Source organism: Manihot esculenta, chromosome 11, assembly GCF_001659605.2.
Source record: "Manihot esculenta cultivar AM560-2 chromosome 11, M.esculenta_v8, whole genome shotgun sequence".
Classification (NCBI taxonomy): domain Eukaryota; kingdom Viridiplantae; phylum Streptophyta; class Magnoliopsida; order Malpighiales; family Euphorbiaceae; genus Manihot; species Manihot esculenta.
This window is the reverse complement of record NC_035171.2, coordinates 29,015,329-29,037,961: the sequence shown is the minus strand read 5'-3', so window position 1 is coordinate 29,037,961 and position 22,633 is coordinate 29,015,329. Positions and strand designations below refer to the sequence as shown.

Genomic DNA, 22,633 nt, shown 5'->3' with positions numbered 1-22,633 from the left:
GCTTTCCTAGTTGAAACGCTGAGTTGATCATTCCTTAATCTGATTTTGACATTTGTTATTCTTCACACATTGCTTCAATTTATTAATTAATCACATCACAATCTTAATTAATAAGCTGAAAAGATAAAGTTACTTTTATTTTATTTTTCATTTATTTTAAATTATAGGCTTTTTTATTTTTAAAAAAATTCCTCCTCCTATAATTTTTATTCATTTTAAGTTTTATTAAAATAACAAAATTATTATTAATAATATATAATTTAAATTAAATACCAAATAATGATTAAGGAGAGATTATATTAAAATATAATAAAATTAAATAGTGTTCATTAATCAATTGATATGTTAATTATATTATGAAAAAGAAAAATAAATAATATTTTGAATTAATTACAAAAAAAAAAGTGAACAAAAATTAATTTATATTTAATATGTATTGAGAAACTAAAACCCATTAATTTAAATAAAATTTTAATACCATAAATTATTTAATTTTTTGATGGAGCAATAGGAGAAAAACGTATATTAAGAAATATGAAACAAATTTTTTTTTTTAATTATATATTAAAATTTTAATTTATATGAAAATATTAGTAAGATTATTTTTGTAGGACAACAAAAATATTTAAATTTTGCATTGGATAAAGCTCTAGTTTTTATTTGAGATTATTTTATATATAGAAATTTTATTAATAATATAAGCAGGAAAAAAAAAACAAGCAACTGAATCGCTCTTTATTGAAATTTATAAATATACAAGTAGAAATTTATTATTTAGATGTGAGTTTATATGAAATTAAAATATAAATAAATAAGGTTTTGTAATTATTATATACTTCTTATTATTGTGGTCATGACTAGCTAGTGTAGACAAATTTATAATAATTACTCTCAAAAAATTTATAAAAAACTAATGAAAATTTTAAAAATCAAATGTAAACGACTATTTTAAGAAAAAAAATTATAAATGTCACTTTTATTTTTTATTTATGAATATATATATCTCTAAATTCATTAAATTGAAATTAAATTTTAAGAGTCAGTAAAGTATTTCTAGCAAATATTTATAAATTAAATTCTTGATTTTAATTATTTATTTTATATTTAAATAATTATTAAATATAAACTTAAAAAATATCTTTTAAATAATAAAAAAATTACAACAAATTTTAAAATCATATGATCTATAATTTTACGTAAAAAATAACAATTGTTTGAGACTAAACACATGTAACCCAATCCTTTTTTTTTTTTTTTTCCTTTTCTTCAAAATTGTGAAATTCTTCTCTCAGTTTTTCATAGCAGTCCCACAAACATAAAATGATAAAATAAAATAAAACAAAATCAAAGAGAAGATCTTGAAATCATTTTCACAGGCATCAACAGTAAAAGTTTCTGAGTGAAGATCTCAAGAGTATTCATTTTTCAGCAGCCTGATTCTGCTGTGCATCATCTTCTATCTTCCCCTTTACCAGAATAGAATATCAAAGCCAAGCAAATTATCAAATCTGTGAGGATAAGACCCACCACATCAAAAACAAATTTTGGTGCGAACAATCCCCATACCTACATGCAAAAAGGCAGATAAGTAAGCAAATCACAGTTGCTGCTAATTATATATGAGAGATAGAATACATATTTTCACTTCTAAATTTCACCACAATAACCTTTGGCACCTTAAATTTTAAAAACGTCCTATGATACATCTGAATTCTTTAAGGAGTGAAATTAAAATGACCTTTCAATCTCAATCACTAGGTATCATAAATCTTCTATAGCTTCTTAAACCAATTTAAATTCAAAAAAGAATATTCTTTGCGTATAAAAAATACAAGGTGAGATTCAAATTCAAAATTTCTAGTGTATACGATTACTATCGTTAAGTTATTGATTGTTAACAATGAAATTAAGTAACATTTTAAGTTTTGTTGGTATATGTCAATGCATTTGTAGTCCATGCTATCTTATATTAAGATTGCAAGATCATTTTAATTACACTTTTTATCAAATGGAAGTCATTACCATTAGATGCCGCCTTTGAATGGTGACGCACATTAGAGTGGCGATGACAGTGGTGGTGGTGATGAGTCCAAACATCATATACATCTGAAACATAGAAGATCCATTAGCCTGTGAAGATGGCTAGATAAACAAATCAATCATTTGTGTGATTAAACGTTAACAAACTTTCGTTTAGACACTATCAAGGAGAATCATAAACAAAAACTCTCAGGAAAGAATGTGGATAAACAATTTTAGAACACAACAAAATGAAATAAACAAGAATATTAGGAAGGAAGAAGTTGAAAATTCCAGATAACAAGCTCACCGGATATAGCAGTGAGAAAATAGAACTCTTCCCATGGTTGGTCTGACCCGGTGAATACCGGCACACAGCAAGAAATGGAAGCCCCAAAATAGGAAGAATATGAGAAAAGCCAAATGATTCAACTGTGAGAAGGATCGCTTGACGAACAAGGACGAACTCATCAAACCTGAAAACATAACAGACTCCAAATATTTATCAACTGGTAACAAGTATTAGAACTATTTAATAGTAATCTCATTAAATCATCCATAAGGGGTTACCAAAAAGAAGAAAAAAAAAAAATCATGAATGTTGTTAAACAAGTGCATACTTGCACATTGACATTGCACGAGACTCACCCAACAAAAGCAGCCCCATAGCGAAGGCCATCAAAAGCGCACCTGAAAATTGTAGAAGATTATGAAATATAGATGCATGGATTAATAAAGATGTTGATTGTGAGAAATGATGAACTAAACCCAAGACAAAGCAGAGTATATACAGGCTCATCATACACAAAAATAGACTAGAAACATAACAAAAATCAAACAACAAGCATCTTAACTAACCAGTGACCCGTGGCAAAAAATAGACACACTGCTAAAAGGTTCCATTGTGTTACAGCAAGGGGATTGAAGTTCAACTTTCTCACAGTCCCACTGATGGCATCCTCTTCCATACTGTCCAGCCTCAATATGCAATACCCTGCAAAGAGAGGCTTTTATACATATACATAATCCTTTATAATAGGCCAGTGCTAATGAAATATACCAACCAAAATATCAGAGAAGGGGGATTTAACTTAAAAGAAATATTAAAAATAAAACGCCATGCTACTAGTAAGAATAATTTTCAAAATTAGAGCTCATGATGCAATATAATTAAAGACTAAAGCTCTACCAGAGAAAGTACCTCCAATTACAGATGCTAAAGCAATCAAAGAACCTTGTTGTCCTGACAGAATAATGATTGTTGAACTCCAAGCAGATAACATGGCAGTGGTTTTCATTATTAAACTCCATTTTTCATCTAAAGCTTTTTCTTTAGAAAAAAGTTGACCAAAAGCCATTAAAAATAGTTGGCCCAGACCAACAGTATACACCATTCTGGGGATGTAACTTCTTCCAACTCCTTGAAGCAATGAAGACACACTTGATATGCTACTTTCAGATCCCCAATGCACTGCTATGAGTATATAACTTGAAATAGTTCCCATGATAACATACTTCCAAATCCCCTGACAATATATACTAGAAATGGTTCTGTACAGTAACCATGCTAATAAGATTAGAGCAAGAATTGGCCCAGATTCAGACATGTATGTCCACAATGGATGGTCTGGGGCAAACCGAAGCATCCATGAGGAAGATACATTCAGAAATAAGGAAGTGGCAGCCTGCTTTGACAGCCCTATTTCAATGGTAAATCTGAGAACAGAAACCAACAGAAGAAATACAACTGCCTGCAAAAAATCCCTTAAAAATGTCAGCAGCCCTTAAATAATCAAATATATATTTTATGATCAACTCATGATAATCAAACTTCAAGGTTAATATTACATACTTCAGGTAGCATCTTCTTCTTCATAATTGAACATTGTAACTTGACAATGCCAGTTGTGGCCAACAGAAAAATTGCCACTTTTCCTTCCTCCACTGAGCTCAAGGTTTAGGAGGAAAAAATGGAATGTCAGCAAAAGTAAGGGGAAAAGAGAGGAAAAATGGAAAATATCTTGGAAGCATTAGAGGCCAAAACTTACAAATGTAACTATTTGAAAACAAGCTGCATGCACGTATTGCCACTATAAAGAATGCAAATATCACATCAAAGGAAATCCTAGAATCTCCTGAAGGAAGAGGAAAAGCAATCTGTGGCCTATTAGACTGCCAAATAGCAAGAAATATGATGAAAACTGACATTAACATAATTGCAAGACCAATGCCCATCATCCTCAAATTGAACTCAGTCCATTTGGACCGTGCCAGCTCTGACACATTTGATAGAAAATTAGAATAAGCATCAATTTGCCTTCTAAGAGCAGGCAATAAGGAGTGGCCTTGTTCATTTTCATATAATAAAAAATTCTTAGTGTTTGACCAATTCCCCTCTGCCTGATTATAAATATCTGATATGTGTAGCAAGTCCTCAGAGGAAAAGCCAATCATTGATGAAGCTGAATAAACATCAATGTATCTTTTCACCTGCAGAAGAAGAGTACAGAACATCAGAAAATGAGGGACAGTAACTGGAAGCAATAGTGCCTTAAAAAAAGAACTTACAGCCTGCTAAATGCAAGAAAGACATACTAAACTTACTGTCAATTTTACAAAATGTATCATGCATTTCTCAGAGATTTCACATTAGCACCTTGAGCTTATTTACATTCCAATGAATCTGGGGGCTGGGTTTAAATCTTACCATTCCCCCCCTCCCTCCCTGTCTCTCTCTCAAACCACAAGAAAATAACAAATAATAAAAATTAAAAAAGAAAAAAAAAAGGGAAACTGTGGTATCAACTGTATAGAAAAAGTAGCAACTTCAGCATCGTCTACATCCACATAGAAAATTAATTAAAATGTTTGGGGTGTCCACCCCAGAGTCCAGTTTTGAACTGGAACCAGACCAGTGAAAACCAGACCAGAACCGGTCGAAACAGACTGATACCATGTATCCCCTTTGGTTCAGGTAAAGATTTTCAAAACTGGGACTGGCAGTTCCGAACTGAATCAAACCACATTACAAACAGAATCAAACTACCGGCTCAAGTTTAAAAAAAGAAGACTTCTAAAATGTATTATCAGTAACAAAACCATGCAATTGCGAAGACAATTAAGGTAAAGGGGGTTATTAGTTATGCAAGTAAAAAGTAAGTGAACTTTGTGGGTTTTGATTCCACTAAACCCTGAGAAGATATGTAAGCAGTAAGCACTTATTTTAAAAAACTAAGTTCAAGTCCTTTTCTTTTAGACTAATTTACTCTCCTTTTGCTAGTTTAATTTATTCTATTAAACTAATTAATTTCATTAATTTAATTTTATTTCATTTAATTTTCTTAATTTAATACAATGCAATATAATTTTAAAAAGAAGTTATTTAATTCTTTGTTTTATTTTAGTTAAAAGATTTTATTTATTGCTAGTGTTTTACTCATTTATTTCATCTTTTTAATGCCAAACTGCCTTTCAAACCATCTTGAACCGTCTGGTTCTAAACCATCAATTGAACTGTTTCAAACTGGGGCTCGAACCAGAAGTGGCAGGTCAAAAGCTGGGCTTCAAACTGTCCCCTAGCTCGTTTTAGGTTCAAGATCTCATTGAGCAAACTGGAGACTTGTGTTCCTGAATCGGGAATATGTCTAAATGCCAGCACCACAAGTGATGAGGCTGAGAGGAAGGCCATGGTTTTTCATGCCACAAATTTTCTTTCCACAAAGCAAAAAATAGAAGTCAAGGAATAGTGACTTAGGTACAAAGAAATGAAATCTCACCTTGAGAGTCGATTAGACCATGGGAGGAAAAATTTCTATTATTTTCAATTCCTATGACTTGAGAGTATCAAAATGCTTATTCCAACTTTCCATTTCTATCAGCCTAGACTTATCGTGTATGATTTGACTCAAACGTGTATTTAAGACTCAAAAGCAGTGAAGGAAATATACCTGCCAAGCATTGATGCAAAGTACATTTACATAATTTTGTACCCATTCTTGCAATTTTGCCTGATTTTTGCAATCTCCCGCTCCAGTGTCCTCCAAATTCCATTTACTGGCACCTAAAGCATATAGCTCAGGGTTAACACGCCCAATGCTGAAAAGAGTGGGAGAAAACAACCTGATGAGAATCAATCCTGATGCAACAGTTGCAACAACAAGCAAGCAATACAACAATACAGTGGAATAAAAGCACACGACACCTAAAGGGTGCAAACCCAATAGAATTGGCATAAGTACCTTTACAAGAACAAAATGAAAGGCATATTACTGAAGAAAATGGGAAATTTTGAGTTTTTCAACCATAGACATATGAACATAGGAGAACAGTTCCTTAATGTTACTAAAGGATCCACAGCGTACAAATTGCACAAAAAACCATGTTTGGCACATCCAGTTTTCTGGCATTTCAGATACAATAGATAAAATAAAAAGCAAATGATTAGAACTAGTCTCTGTATTAATTGATTGGTATTTATAGTATGAAGACAAAATAAAAAATACATGCCAGCCCCAATAAAGTTTTTGTGCATAACTGACCTAAAGGAGATCAACTTCATATGTACATTTATATAATCTGCCAACACCAGTGACTTTGCCACATAATAATAGGAAGGACAGATTGACAAATTAGAATACAAATTCTAAAATCATCACGTACACAGAAGATTATATGAAAGTGAAATTGAAGTTAGAATTCAAGGATGCTTACACGGCACCTTCCAAAAGGAAAGGAGACACCAAGTAAAGCTGACACTGTTACTGCAAAATCAAGCTGCAAAGAGTTACTTGAATAAGTACCTTTTTATAAGAGGTGCATGATTTGAGTGAAATCATAAGTGAATCCCAGTCCAAAAATAGAAACCTCACCTGTTGAATAGAGCTCGTACACATTTTCCTCCCATCCTGAAATAAGAATATGGAAAGGCAATTCCATTTGAAGAAGAATTAACTAAAGCAATGGCTTAAAAGGAGTTAACGTGATTCATTTCATCTGCCAACCAATAATGCAGTTTTCTTCTCTTGAATGTTAAAAGGGATAACTAAATAAGAGCATCCATCAAAATAATCAGATTCTGTCTGAGGATGCAGCAGATAACATGTATTTGGAATGCAAAATCACATTCTCGTTTGTCATCAATTTCCTATGCCTCATTCTCCTTTCCCTTATCATACAGTATATATATATATATATATATATATATATATTGAAGTAACATGGTAAAGAAAGCAATAAAAACAAGGACAAAAATAGCACTTGATTATAGGGGAAAAGAAGATATGCGCGATAAGCAATAAAATGAAAGTGGGAGATCATAGATATCTTAAAGCTACTAGTATGTCTGCGCACTTAGGAGTTAAGACAGCAACAATACCAAATCTTGTTCACAAGAAGAAGTGTCAAGTTCAGGTGGAATGGAAACTGGGGGCTGCTTAAAACTCATGGCAAAAATTGATGTTTCCACCTGCAAAATGTTATGCAAGTGTCCAACACGTGAAAAATAATAATAATAATAAATTATAAGAAAGCTATTTAAAGGAGAAGTAAACCAAATTGAGTTTGTACAGGAAAAGGCGCACAACATACCTCTTCAGCACTCCCTCCACCATGATCACCATTTAGGGTTTGTCCATGGTCACCCATAACAATGAGGAGAGTATTTTCATGTATGCCACCCGGACCAGACTGACTCTCCAGCACTTTGATTACTTTCTGAAGCAAAATATGTGGTCAAATTCAAAATATAATTATAGAGCAGAGATTTGAAAATCAGCATGTCACAGCTGGAGCACCCACTTCATTGCAGAATCAGGCATGCAGTTCTACAGCTGCCTGCTAAGAATATCAAATGTGAAATGGATTCACTCTCAGGCACTACAATATGGATGGTATGTGGTGCCTCTAATAATCTGATAAAATTCTTTCTATTTCACTCTTCTAAGCTCCTTAAATGGCAACACTCAATTTTCAGCACTTATTCACGAGTCAAAATTTTCATGATTCGAGCATATCCAAAATACACCAGAAAAGGTCTAGTCATTTAACCAGGGTAATCTTGCTATTTTCTTCAATATGTAGTCTGATCTCTCCATAATTTATGTTAGGTTCACAATGTCATGATCTACATCTATACTCCCTAATCTCAAAACGACATATTGCCATGGGTTGCAATTAGTATCTGAAATTGAGTTACAAAACCTAAATCTCCAAGCACTCCAACATATTCAGAAAAAACACTAGGTAAATTTTAATTTAATCGTTATGCTTTAGCAATAAAAATTACACTTGACTTTGGTGGAACAAGCAAATGCTTTGGTTTATTTCTCTAAAATCAGGTAAAATGGATATATCAAGTTCATTTCTAATTCCAAATGATATACAAAAAAAATTATCATAAAATATTTTACTCATAATTCATCCTTGAAAATTTACCAATTTGGACAAAGACCGCTTAGAATTCTCAAAGTTCTTTCTTGTATCATGTACAAAATTCTTTATTCTAAAATAGCCAATAGAATTGTTTTTTCTTTAGAAATAAAAATGAAACAAGCTATCTAATCAGTAGGTTTTGTTGAAACATGCCTAAAAGTAAAGAAAAAAGCACCTAAAAATATTAGAAGGCAACAAGTGTAGCATTTTTATTATATAATTTATCATATTGTGCACAATACAACGAAATTAGAGGGGAAAAAAATCAGAGATGCTTTCTGCTACACACTTGGATGCGATTTCAATTTGAACAAACAAGAAACTACCTCTAGTAAGAGGTTGTACTGCTCCAACTTTTCTATCATTTGCACAGAATCAACACCAAATATATGCCCAGCATGATCCTGCATCACATAGATCAGATGCATTAGGTTTCCCTATAAAAGGAGGGGCAAATAATTGTTTCTTGCATTAATCACTAAAAAGTTAGGTGAACTTTCTTTGGAATGGAAATAGCATTGATTCCAGAGCAGCATCTATTCAAGCACTAAGTCTAGATGTTGCCACAAATAATTAAACAAGAAAGAAAATAAAAAGTAAAAAAAAAAAGGAGGTAGGAGAACAACTTAATGGCTAGATTAGAAATTTGGTCTTACAAATTTACAAACATAATTATTATTATTTTAGTTCCTGAGAAACAAGCATGCAAACAGAGATTAATCCCAAATTCAGTTTGGTCACCCCACATAATGATAAATAGTTGTAGAGTATCTGAAAGGGCTTATAATGTATCAAAAAGTAATTGTAACATCCATCTGCAGAACCAATTTATTAGCACCAAATACACAAATGTAGAAACTTGCACTAATAACACACCAATATCTTACCACACCGAGAAAATGTGCAATAAGCACATCCCAATCTTCTTGATAAAGGGATGGAAATAGATGGTCAATGCATCCATTGTCTACCTGTAACATTATAATTTCACCACAATTTATAGTGTCAATTACAAAAATTAGAAAAATGAAAACTACATAAAAATGAAAATACAATAACATGTTAAAATGGCATACTGTGTGAAGATCTTTCACATTAAAAGACGGATAAGGATAAGATTTATTAAAATGATGAGGAAACAGCTGAACCCATGTGTCATCACCCATCATCACTACTCGCTTCCCATTTATAACCAACTGCAAGTATTTTGAAATGAGAATCAAATTACAACTAAAAAAGATGATATAGCCAAAAAAAAAAGGTTCAAAATTAAAATATTTAAGTAACTAAGAACTTGACTTGTCAGAAGAAGAGTTGGATAGATCCAAATCTCCAGGGAGGATTATAGGTAAACCTGATGTATGAAGTTATCTTCCACAATTGCAGGTGCACCAAAGCTGTTCCCAACATCAATAAATGTTGGAAGTCCACCAGTGGTCAAGCCCTGAAATTCAGAAAGGATAAAAGAGCAGAGGAACTTGCTTGTTAGTAGAAACTAATAAATTCACAGGCATGTAGTAAGAGTCTATTTTGGCATTACTACATACTATTTGAGCTGCTATTGAGAAAAGCACAATATCCTTAAAAATTTTAGCTAGAGGCCAATAAATATCAGTTTTTAAGTTAAATTTGACAAGCTCCAAATCAGCTAAACGGCTTTTTCTAACTGTTTTCTCAACAGCATCTAAAAAATGTTTCTCCACGAATCATATAGAAACCCCGATTCCAATCAGGCTGTGAGGAGGAGGCACCAATGACAAAAAGAGAGGAAAAAGAATTATTTATATACTTTCAAACGTTGAAGACTTGTGGTAGGGGGATCTGCAATAGCTTTGAAAATCCTGGCAGATGATCCTTGTTTGAATGCTAATCTTTGTAGAACAGGGAGCTTGTCCATCCATGGCTTCTTCTCTGTATCATAAAATGAAAATCATGTGCAATCAATATCATACGATCAAAACAAAATCAACTGCTAGGAGAGGCTTACAAGATTAGGAATTAGAATTAACCTGGAAAAAATGTACTGGGAGCAACAAAATCAAACCTGAAAACGAGAAATAAGTAAAGAATTCCACCTCAATTAATTCAAACTAAAAAAATCAAAAAATAAAATGAAATCCCGAATACCTGAGAGCATCAAGAACAATGATGACAAGGCGATCCACAGCAGGTTTGGTCCAGCAGTGCTGGTCTTGATTGATATTGCTACTATTAATACTAGAATCAGAAGAAGAAGAAGAAGAAGACAAAGAGTCATTGTTAGTGGGTGAGAAGCAAGGAGACTGAGAAACGTCGGAGCAGTGGCTGTAATAGGGGAGTTCAGTTCGAGTAAGCAAGAACCCTCTAGTGAATATCAGTATACCCACCACATGAACCACCGTCACCACCCAATAACACCATCTTCTCCGCCTTCCCTCCATTTTTTTTTTCTTTTTTTCTATTTTCTTCCTCTGCTTTCGGCAGCTACAGAAAGTCAGAAATAGCCCAAACGGGCCTGGCCAGGGTTCGAATTGATTTGCTGATTAAATCGGAACAGATCCGGTTTTAACAGTTTGAAAATGGTTTCAGGTTTTAAAGGTTCTGGTTCAGTTTTAAAACGGTTCTAATTACAGTTTTTCTTAATTTTAATTCCAATTAAATTTAAATATTAAACAGTTAATTCAATTTTGGTTCAGTAAAAAATTTAAATAAAATTAAATAAAAATAAACATAAATAATAAATATCATTAAATAAATAAATAAATTATAAAAACAATAAAAATTTATAAAATATAAAAATAAAATAATATTATATTTAAATATAAATAAGATTTTTTAAAAGTAAAAAAATAAATTTAAATTTAATTATTTGATAATTAATTTATTATATATCAATTTTAAGTCATATAAATTTATTAGAAAATTTATTTTAAAAATATAAAGTCAAACTGAAATAGAATCGGATTTTGCATTCGAACCAGCTGATTTTGATCTGCTTCCAATTTTCATAAAAATAACTCACAATTTGTTCGTAATATAAATTTTCGGTTCAGTTTAAAAATTAGAGCCGATTGACCGGTCCAGTTCACAGTTCGAATCGGACCATGGAAGGCCTACCCAAACCATAAAAGGCAGGCACGCGGAGCGCCTTTCACATCAAATGCATGTGGCTTTGACATCGTCGTTTTGACTCCAGAGTTCCAGTATCCTATCAACTCTGGCCCTTTCGCCCGCCTTCTATACCGCGGCCATGAAATCTACTCTAATGGGTTCTCTCAAATTCCAGTTTCCTCCACTGAAAATCTGCCAAATTCCCCAGAAACTCCACTTTCAGGCATCCATTATCACCTGCAGCCTGAGGGGAGGGCCAAGGAAACCCTTATGGAGGTCAAAGAGATTATCAACAGAAGCTATACAAGCAATTCAATCCCTGAAATTGGCCAAATCATCCACTCTCAGATTGGAAGAGGTTTTCAACAGTAAACTCTCCAGGCTCCTCAAAGCTGACTTGCTAGATACACTTGATGTCTTGCAAAACCAAAATGAATTGGATTTGGCTCTCAAGGTACTCTCTGCAACATTGTTCTTCTAAAAATTTTTTATCTTTTATCTAATTTTTGGAGGGTTTCTTTTGTTCTTTCTTCCTTTATTGTGTGTTCTTTTCTGAACTGAAATCCGTCAGGCTTTAGGTTTTCGAGTTTGTGCAAAAGGAAGTATGGTATAAACCAGATATATCATTGTATCAAAGCATGATTCAAATGTTGGGGAAGAACAAATTGATTGAAGTGGCTGAAGAATTCTTTTCTAAAGTAGAAGAGGAAGGGTTGAAGCCTGATACAAGAACATATACTGAAATGATTGGGGCTTATCTACGAGCGGATATGATTGATAAGGCAATGGAAACATATGGCAACATGAAGGCTTCAGGTTGTACCCCAGATAAATTAACCTTTACAATCTTGATTAGGAACCTTGAGGATGCTGGAAGAGAAGAGCTTGTGTCATCTATAAAGAAAGAATGTGGTGAATATATGGATTATCCTGAGAAATTCCTTGAAGAAGTTGAGCAGAAAAAACATGTAAGTCATCCTTTTCTATTTGAAGACTTTTGCCTTCTTAGCATTTAAAGCTCTTAGGAATGCATTACACGAAGGGATAGTTTCAGGATGAAACCTTATGCCTCTTTGTTAATCAAGCTACGCAGTCTAGGCATTATTAATATACTAAGAACAGTCAAATGCTCCCTTATCCTTGCCCTTTTTTTCCTTTCCATTTATGGTTTAAACTATTTCTATATATTGAAAAGTACACATGTAAAACAATAAAAACCCATAGCAGCTTATCAAACATGAGTGGTATCAACATCTGCATACTAAGCATTTGTTCAGAATTGAGAGATTTTGCTTTATATAATTTTTAAACTAAAAATTAAAATAATAAACTTTGCATGATATCATAATTTACTAATAAGCACAAAATTATCAATAAAAAATAAAATGCAAGCTCTTGATATACTTCATAATTTTCATTTGGTTGTTCTTGATAAAAAAATTTTGATTTGGGTATTTAAAATATATATATATTAAATCAATTTATTTTATTTTGATTTCAGTTACCTTGAATTATTTAGTTATTATCATTTTTATTAAATAGTTGTCAAATGATTTTATTTATAATAAAATATGATCCAGTGTTCTAATTTAATATGTCATGATTAGTAATTTGTTTACATTTTTATTTTTTGAAAAAAAAATATTACCAAAAATGTGTATTTGTTATTAATTTTTATATCCATTTTTATAATAAAACTGTGTATTTGTTATTAATTTGTTCATGCTTCGCCTCATAACGAGCCACTCTACTATGACTATCATAGGAAACGATATTCAGTTCTTTTGAATTTTCTTCTGCAAATATATCCATCTTTGACTGGTATTACAATGGCAGGTAAAAAGGCAAACGCTGAAACTTGTTTGAAGACTTCACCAATTCTTGTGTTGCCAAGATATCATGGTTGATTTACTGTGGTCAGGGACTTTGCTAAGCTCTCAGTTTTCATGAAGCATTTTTAATTTGGACGTCTCAAAGCCACCTAGCAGAAGAGCACATGCACATGAGAGTTGTTGAGGCAACAAAGAATCATTTGACAAATTGGCTTTTGCACCACGTTTACTTGTGTGCTCGTGGTACGTAAACTTTGTGAATAACTGTGTTTCTCTTATGTAAACAAACAGGTCTTGATAATGTGACAGTCCATTGTTCTTATGGTGGCAAAATACGTTTGAAATGAATGATTATGTTAGGTCCTAAATTACTTTGGCAAGAATAGTTTTTGGAGTTCTACATTGATTAGGATCCCCCAATAACATGATAGATAAGGTTAATCAAACCAAACAAGAGTCACCTCGAACCCACTTTGACATTTTTCTCAATAGCAGCTCTAACTGCAATATCAAAGTTACCTTCTTAACAATTTATACCATGCACTGCACACCTCATAGCGGATAGGTAACCGTTGGTTTGCCAAATGAAAAGTAACCAGGGATACTCACTTTCGTCCATTGTCAATTACGATTCAGAGTCATGCTACCCTGATTCTCGTACAGAGAACTATCACAGGGTTGGCTGACCACCACCTATAAAAAAAGAAAGAAATGGAAGGTTTACCTGCTTCTTGCCTTAGGTTCATGTGAAATAATCTATAAAGATTACAAAAGAGAGTGCAATCAGCACGCATTTCAAATAAGACTATCACTCTTAAAAATTTAAGATTGAAGAGTGGGTTATGCTTTACTAAATTTATTTGGTTTTTTTAGCTTTTTCATGATAGAGAATAAATTTAAATTGAAAGATGAAATTTAACCATTCTTAATTTCCACTATATAATTTATGTGCAAATTTAACATTTTTGCTATTTATAATCCAACCTGCTAGAATGCAGTAGCACAAATATTGAATAATTTTAACCCACAAAAGATACAAATAAAAGCTTGTTTGACATGCCAGGCCAGAAGTCCATAAGGGATTAAAAAATGCACTGGTACCATATCTCGATGCTCTTTAAGTCTCGACTCCCATTCATCAACTTCAAGAAATTGTTATAGAAAAATTCTTTTTCTTTTTTCTTTACTTTCTTCACTCAATGGTCAATGGTTACAATGCTAGAGAAAACAAAAATATTTCACAAAAACAACTCGTATAACAGAACTCGCCAATCACCTCTACCACATTGAGAAAACGTACATTTGCAGATGACAACTTCCTTGAGCAACCTCAAAAATAAATACAAAAAGTTGCAGGAAGGGAAATCAAATTGAAGCTGTTAACGGGTAGAGAATATTACTTCCTCTCTAACTACTAGCAAGATAAATGGCTGGGGGAGCTGTTGAACATACTGTGCCACATGTACGCTCTAGAAAGTACCATCTCCAGCTCTTGGTCCGTCCAGTTGTGAGTTGGAAGGTGTTGAAGAAACATCACCATCTCTTGGAAATCAAGTTTCTGAAGCTTATCTGACCACTGGAGAAAAGCCACAGCACACTATTAAGTGCTTGATGCATAACCTTTATGCACAGAAACTAAATTCCATCTCCATAACAGGCCAAATACTAAAATCACAGTAGCAATAACTGGAAGTCTTTAGAAATGAATTCGAAGCTGCCACTTTTGTTAGTGGAAAGCAATTGCAGTCCTATTATGAATTCACAAAATCCAAACTAACGTTGACTCTTGCCTTTACTATTGAAGTTTTTAAACATGCTTGTTTTAGCTTTTCATACGTCTAATAAACAGCAGCAAAAAGATATTTCATCATTCTCACAACACAACCATTGCAGGAGGGAGAAAAATAATTGCAGAGAAATAGAGTATTTCAAGCATGCAACTGTTAGTGCAGAGGATGTAACTGTGATTCTCACCGTCAAAAGAAAACTGGTGTATATGTACACAAGGAAATCTGGTAATGCATCTCCTTCAGCAAGGTATGTATCCCACAGGCGGGTAACAAGATGAAAAGGGATCTGACAAACAAGAATGTAAAATTGCTTCAAAATTTAATAATAAAAGCATGACTGGAACTCAACCTTACAGGTTCAGGTTAGTGAACAAACATGAAAATTGAAGTGTACGACAAGCAATAATTGCAAGTACTAGCAGCAGAGTTGATAATCAAACCTCACGTATTAAAAGACAATTAAACCAGCGAAAAGCAAATTGAAGAAATTCAAGCCCTTGCTCTTCCATGTGCCTTGAAACAGGTTCTGGAACAATTATAAAAACCAAATTCTGAGATAGCACATGCATGCTTCATTATTGAACTTAGAAAGCATAAAATAAACTTAAAAATAACCAAGTGAATCCAAGAGGTAATGTTGGCATTCTGAAAATACTGTGTGCATAAAAGGCAAATGTAGCAGTAATATGCATGTCTTGAGGAACAACCAAACCAAATAATGCCAGTGCAACCAAGAAAACAAACAAAGAAGCCATCATATAGCAGTTACAAAGATTTCTTCCCTACAAACATACAAATCAAAAATATACTCTAAAGGTCCTCAACCAAGGAAAAAACGGGTGGTTGGCATAGAAGATAAAGAATTTCACCACCACCAAGGATTGGCAGCTGGTAGTTAATATACCTAAGGGTAATATGAAATGGGAGTCATGGATTCAAAATGCAGACTATTCCTTGAAGAAAGAGAAAGAATCAGTGTTTACCATCAATCCGCCTAACCAATTCCTTTAACTTAAACACGAGTCTTTGTATTCCAGGTTGAGCAAAAGTGTAGTGGTCTTGCATGCCATCAAGTAACTTTGATAGGCACCAATAACAATCAGCCTCTATGTCAGAGATTTTATCTGGAGATAGATCATACATGGACCAGTTATCAATGTCTCCTTCTAAGTATTCGGACAAGAAAACAACCAGAAAGGGTGTAGCAAGATCATTAATTCCCTGAACATATCCACTTGCAGGATGACGAATTGCCCTGGAAGGAAATCAAGAGACATAACACCATATTTGTCAGCCTAGAGATACTTTGGTCACTCTATTTGTCTCCAGAAATATAAAATGTGATAAACATTTTGGTTGTGGATATACGGAGCTAGTTTTGGCAGTCAGAAAAGACAAGAAAGAAAATAGCCAGCACCCTGACCTCTAGGTGTTAATATAAATTAAGAAAATGCTTTAAAACATTATACTGTCCACCCTGAAAGGCATAAACCATTGCAATTAAAGGCCTTAATAATTTTCTTTTTTCAAATTCTCATTCAGTTTCCATGAGATCTTAGAATAAGACATCTAAAGGACACTCTTAATCAATGGAAAAGCTCTTATGTTGAATTTTCACATGCAACATTAACTAATGTATGAATTTGATAAAGCATCACAACTAAAAACCTAACTAGATTTTTTTCCCGAATTCACATTTTTTATCACTATGATATCTTAAAATCAAGGAATCTAAAGGACACTCTGGCATAAAAAAAGGTTTAAATGTTCAACTTTTACATCCAACACTATACGATCTATGAATTACAAGTAAAAAAATTTAAGCTTAAATCTAAAACTTTTCTCCAATATTTCTAAAACAATATTAACCAATTTGTACGAAAATCCTAAACCAATTTTATCTAAAAAAATGGATTAAGAGAAATTTCAAAAGGAAAATCTGGCAAGAGTTAGTATGAAATCACTATAGACTAGGGTCTAGTGTTTGACACTGTAAAACCATGGGTTCAATTTGCAAGACCCCCTAAAGTTGAGAGAGTTCTTTTTATATCCAATCAAATCTTCATCACCAAGAAACAAGAATGATGAAACAATTCCCTAGCAAAGAAATTAAAAATTTCCATTTCAAAAGCCTTTGTAATAAAGAAGGGAAGGATGGTAATAAAATATACAATGTATAAAGAATGCGCTCCAAGGATTTCTGAACTTGATGTTGTAGGAAGAAAGTGATATCAGGTGCAGTTCTTGGACAGTCAACAGAAATCTAACAAGGCGAGTTATACAAACGTCAAAAATTGAAAACATGGATTAAAATAACCTATGTGCACATTCAAGCAGTAAATACCTGGCGAAGCATGTTAATCTCATCATCTGAACGTTCAGTATCTGGAATGTCATAAAACTGAGCAACACAATCAAGATACTCGAGCCGCTTTCTTCTCAATACCCCCTCTCTTCTATCTGAATTAGATGGTGCATATCCCTGTTGTCAGTTCATATGTAAAAGCAACTGGTAGTTAAGAGCGTAAGAAGCAATATTAGGTTAAGTAAGCCCCACACTAGCCAGGGGTCATCATCCATCATAAATGCTAGTCACTAACTTTCAATCAGTAGGAAAATAAAACCAACAAAATAAGTAGACACTGGAATTTACTGGATTCACAGCTTCCTAAGACCCAGTTTGGCAGGACAAATAAACAACAGAAACCACACATAAAAGTTAGGTTATATTTATACCGTGTGGACAACCCGTCAGCTTCTGCATAATGTTAGAATAAGTCATACCATTGTGAACAAACTTTTAGCTTTTGCATCATTTTTCTCTCTCTTGGCCACCATAATGACATTAATCCTTTCCTTCACAATGCTCTGTGTGTGTAAGAGAGTGAATATAAAATAACAAAATGAGCTCTCTCTCTCTCTCTCTCTCTTGCTCTCATTCATGGCCACCATATAACATAAATGCCTAATTATCCTTTTAGTGCTCTGTGTGCGTGAGTCAGTGTGTATGTCAATATAAAATACCAAAAAGAGGTTGTAGACTATACACATGGAACATCAAGTTTTCATATGAAAGCAATTTCATAACAATTCAGACTAATTTCATTGGGGAATATCAATGGGAATTTCAATGGAAGGACATGTATAGCTGCATGAAGCTTACCAAAACAAGCCTCCAAACATCTGGCCGCATATATGGTGGTACACCACTCCAAGCTAACTCACGCAATCTCTCTGTACAATGAATTTCAAAAGAAAAAATTTGTAACATTGTTGCACATGAAATGCAATTAGTATCTATATTAAAAGAAAATTAAGACCAGGTGCACAGAAAAATAAATCTAAATCCCAAAAACCAAAGTGCATGATGTTGCAAGCCATTATCAAGAAATAACCACAGTAAATTAATTGTAAATAGAAATCTAAACTACGTAAGTCAATAAATTATAGCATAACCCAAAACATAGTTGATGAACATTCATATAAATGAATAATGAGAAGGGGGGAAATGGAGGGTGCCACCACTCAATAAATATAGAATTATGAATGCCACATAAACCACACATTTGTGCACAATAGATAGGACAAAGTACACCAAGGATATCCAACTACACGAAGATGTGAATGAAGAAGCACAACAATGGCATATCAATAAGCATGCCAACCTAATTACTCAATTTCACACAGCATGCCACAAGCAACAATTCAGTAAAGGTTGGAGTATCCTAGATTTGCACCGTGGCATAAAATAATTAAAAATTATGAACCCCATACCCATTATGTGCTATATATAATGGCAGAAAGGAAAAAAAAAACAATTGCAAGGGAAATGACCATAACATTAATGGCCATTATCATGTTGTTACCAATATGAAAGGGTCTCTTTTTTATGGTTGCCTTTTCCACATTTTATTCTCCAGAATCCCACTTCTCTAGCTGCCATTTCTCATGTCTTTTTAGCCTTCTCCAACCAAAGAACATTGAAGCATCCTAGATAATTCCATCATCCCCAGATGGTGCTAACTGCTATCTACAGCTTCCAATCATTGTATACACTTCAAGTTGCACCTTCCCTTGTGTGATCCTTCATCTAATTAGACATCATCATCTAGTTCAGTCATCACCTCATTAGGTTCATGTTCCTTTGCATGTCATTGTGATAATATAAATTGTTGTTTAATATGACAGACCAACTGGTTTTCCATAGTGAAGTTAAAGATTATGTACTTTTCATGCTACGTGAGTGTGGCAACACTTATCTTAATAAAGGAAAAAAAATTTTCTTAGGACTATGCATCCTTACATATATATTCTAACTTTTTATCAATAACATATTACCCAAAAAGTAAATGACTTAATTTTTCTAAGAAAACAAGAAGGCAAAAGTATATCAATGTACCTAATATAACTGTTGTAGCAGATAGCTCTTTAGTGAACTTCAAAACTCTGGCAGAATCTGTGGCTCTAGACCCCATGGGGAACTTCTGAACGTCTTTGGACATAGGCTCAGTATTGGAGTATGTAGGTTTGAACTTGTTTGCCGTTGCATTATTATTTATCTTACTTGAACTCCAGGCTTCAGCCTATATTAGAAATAAGATTCTCATTAATCAATAGACAGCACATTAGGAATGCTAGAAGAGCACAGCAATTGAAAACTTGAGTGTTATATTACCTCCCTTGACATGTCCACTCGATCACTTGTGCCAGCATCATTTTCTGAGAAGCTCCTTCCGGAACTAGGAGAAGGGTCTCGTAAGCCTGGATCTTCCGGTGGATCTGTTCTCCTGGTCAGTAATATTTTACCAGGAATACTGCGACCTTTAAGCAACCTTGATTGCAATAAAAATTTTGAAAAGAAAAGGTCTAAGTTACTTTGAAGACAAAATAATACAAAATCTAAATTCCATAGCCAGCAGCAACAGATATGATAAGAAAATCACCAAATCATATGAATTTCAAGATCAAGCAACTTTATTAGAACTAATAAAGATAATAGTATTCAAGCACATAATCACCAGACAAACTTGTAGGCAGTATAATACATACATGCATTCGTACACACATAATGGGAGGGAGGGAGGGAGGGAGGGAGGGAGAGCATCATTATCGTTTTGTCCAGAGTCTTAATACTATAAACAAAAGGGAAAATCTCCTTCAGAAATTTTTTTAAATAAGCATAAGTAACAGATAATACACTTTTATCAGGCTAATGTTAAAATTACATAGATATTCCAGGATCATTCTCTGCATAAATGCATATCAATGTGCTCAGGGCCTTCCACATCATGTGTAAGCATTAAATTAAAAAAAGACGACATTTTTGTGCATAGAGCTTAAATATCTTGCTCCTATGTTTGCATTGATTATTAAAACCAAAGCACAGTATTTCATTTTTCAGATGTGAATTTCATCAAGCTTATCACCGAAAAAACAAAAAAAAACAAAATACATATCAATATTATCATCCGTCATATTTAATTCTTGAGATTCTAATGCTACAATTGACAGGAGTTACCAATTTCAAAACCACTAGAGGAATTTCATATCCAAGGAATTCTTAAAAGTAAAATTAAGAGATCTGAAGCTTTTTTCACAAATGTATCCTCAAATTTAAGAGTCACATAGAACCAGTTAAAGCTAATACAGGTGAATGGGAATCCTTGCCTCCTTGGGAACTTAAACTCTTACGATACGGCATAAAATGAAATCATTCTCCCAGAAACTAAGAATCAGCATGTTCAACAACTCAATTTCTGGAACTAGAATGGAATTTTGAGAGACTTAAAGCTTTTTCAAATGGATTTCAAAGCCAAAAACCAAAATAAAAACACCAGAACTAAACAATGATGGAGAATTGAGAAATGAGAATTGAAAGGAAATGGAATTCTATACTTACTCTTGAACATTTTTGAGGGTCTGGTTGAATCTTGAATCGAGACTTGAACTACTGTTATCGCCGTTCTTCATAGCCTTCGTATTCGTGCTCTGTTGCTGCAACGGGGAAGAGCATGCTCTTTCTTTTGTATTTGCTCCGTTCACTTTCCTTGATCAGCCGGGAATTAAGAGCTCAAATAAGGATAAATTTTAACGTTTTTCTCATTCTATTTTTTCTTTTTTTCAATGTTAAAAACATGAAAAATAGTAGTATATATTTTTGAAATTACTAAACATAACATTTATTTTTATTAACGGTGTAAATAAATAAAAATATATTTTCTTATTATTGAGGAATTCATTTTAAAAAACCATTAAACAAAAAGTTTAACTCAATATATTATTTTATTAGTTGAATAAAATTTATCAAAAATAATATTATATTTTATTGTTAATTTTTTAATTAAATATTTTTTATTCTATTATCTAAAATTTAAAATTTTTAATATAAATATAAATTAATCGTAAATATTAAAATTTTCATCAGTCTTAGAAAAATTATATATATTTTTAAAAATAAAAAAAAATTTAAATTTTATATAAAAAAAATAAAGTTATTACAAAAAATAGAGACTACAATTTTAAATAAAAAAATTTGATAAAAAATAATAAATTAATTATATAGTATTTTAATAATAGTAGTGTTATAAAATTTAAAAACTTAAGTTATAATTTATGTTTAAAATAAAAATAAAAATAAAAATAAAAAATAACAATATTTTGTTGTGAATTTTATTAAAAATTAAAAATCAGAGGTTTAATATATTTACAACTTTTAAAGGCTAATAATGTATCCCTAATTTTTTCTCCAAAATAAAGGATATTAACTTTTTAAATTTTAGAGAATTTTTTTCCGAAATTTCAAAAGGACTAATTTTTTCTAAATTTCAAAATAAACTTAAAATATTTTTTAAAAATTTCTGGGTAATCCATGGTTTCACTTGAGGGAATCCGCCTCTAGTTCACACATTACACTCTCCTATAAAAGATATCTCAAAGACTAATTTTAATTTTCACGTGAAATTATTTCCTGCAATAATTTTAACGACTATTTTTAATTTAAATAAATTATGAGTTATTATTATAAAATATAATTTATTTTATATGATAAAAGTCTATACGGTCTCATTTATAAAAAAGAAAAATTTAAACACTGTAACATTAAATATTACATCAAAACTCATTATTTCCATCGAATTTTTATATAAAATTATTATTAATAGACACGATTCAATAAATTTTTGTTATCAATTAGTCATAAAATCTCTAATAAAATCATTTTATGGAAAAATGAGTAATAAGGATGACATGGCAAGGATAGAGAGTTAAAATCCATCAACAAATTATTGGATACATCAGGATTATCATTTCATGGGTTGTGAGATGCTATATCAACCAATAATATTATACTAAGTAATTAAAGAATTTAAAAATTAACAAATTTAAATTTGGTTAAACTTACATGTAAGTGTGATCTTTTTAGTGGCAGTATGAACTTAGTTTGAAATTTTTTAATAGCTTACTATAATATTATTG

General features: G+C 32.3%; 3 protein-coding genes across 4 annotated transcripts; 1 reads left to right on the top strand and 2 right to left on the bottom strand.

Annotated features, from left to right (window-relative positions):
• Nucleotides 1–1,157: 1,157 nt before the first annotated feature.
• On the bottom strand, nt 1,158–10,960 carry LOC110626462 (GPI ethanolamine phosphate transferase 3). The gene is given in 21 exon segments (XM_021772376.2): nt 1,158–1,463; nt 1,465–1,566; nt 2,023–2,106; nt 2,330–2,495; nt 2,668–2,709; nt 2,878–3,013; nt 3,221–3,770; nt 3,872–3,963; nt 4,068–4,509; nt 5,967–6,114; nt 6,737–6,792; nt 6,888–6,923; nt 7,394–7,483; nt 7,606–7,731; nt 8,775–8,852; nt 9,336–9,419; nt 9,525–9,644; nt 9,803–9,892; nt 10,238–10,359; nt 10,458–10,492; nt 10,576–10,960. Coding segments are annotated over 21 exon segments (2,937 nt in total). The 5' UTR covers nt 10,869–10,960; the 3' UTR covers nt 1,158–1,418.
• A 616-nt stretch (nt 10,961–11,576) lies between these two features.
• On the top strand, nt 11,577–15,395 carry LOC110625895 (protein THYLAKOID ASSEMBLY 8-like, chloroplastic). 2 transcript variants are annotated; one of them, XR_006352609.1, is made up of 4 exons: nt 11,577–11,992; nt 12,117–12,506; nt 13,375–13,613; nt 15,264–15,395. XR_006352609.1 is itself a non-coding variant. In XM_021771583.2 (3 exons), the coding sequence occupies exons 1-3, from the start codon at nt 11,678–11,680 to the stop codon at nt 13,402–13,404; spliced, it is 735 nt and encodes a 244-aa protein (XP_021627275.1). In that variant the 5' UTR covers nt 11,577–11,677; the 3' UTR covers nt 13,405–13,738. The 2 variants fall into 2 exon arrangements, 1 of the variants encoding a protein (XP_021627275.1); XM_021771583.2 differs by lacking the exon at nt 15,264–15,395 and having other exon boundaries at nt 13,375–13,738.
• On the bottom strand, nt 14,523–21,250 carry LOC110625952 (TBC1 domain family member 22B). Its single transcript, XM_021771663.2, has 10 exons — nt 21,060–21,250; nt 19,836–19,992; nt 19,560–19,743; nt 18,324–18,394; nt 17,505–17,642; nt 17,332–17,423; nt 16,144–16,415; nt 15,601–15,686; nt 15,345–15,446; nt 14,523–14,946 (listed from the first exon to the last, which is right to left on the bottom strand). The coding sequence occupies exons 1-10, from the start codon at nt 21,128–21,130 to the stop codon at nt 14,785–14,787; spliced, it is 1,335 nt and encodes a 444-aa protein (XP_021627355.1). The 5' UTR covers nt 21,131–21,250; the 3' UTR covers nt 14,523–14,784.
• Nucleotides 21,251–22,633: the final 1,383 nt, after the last annotated feature.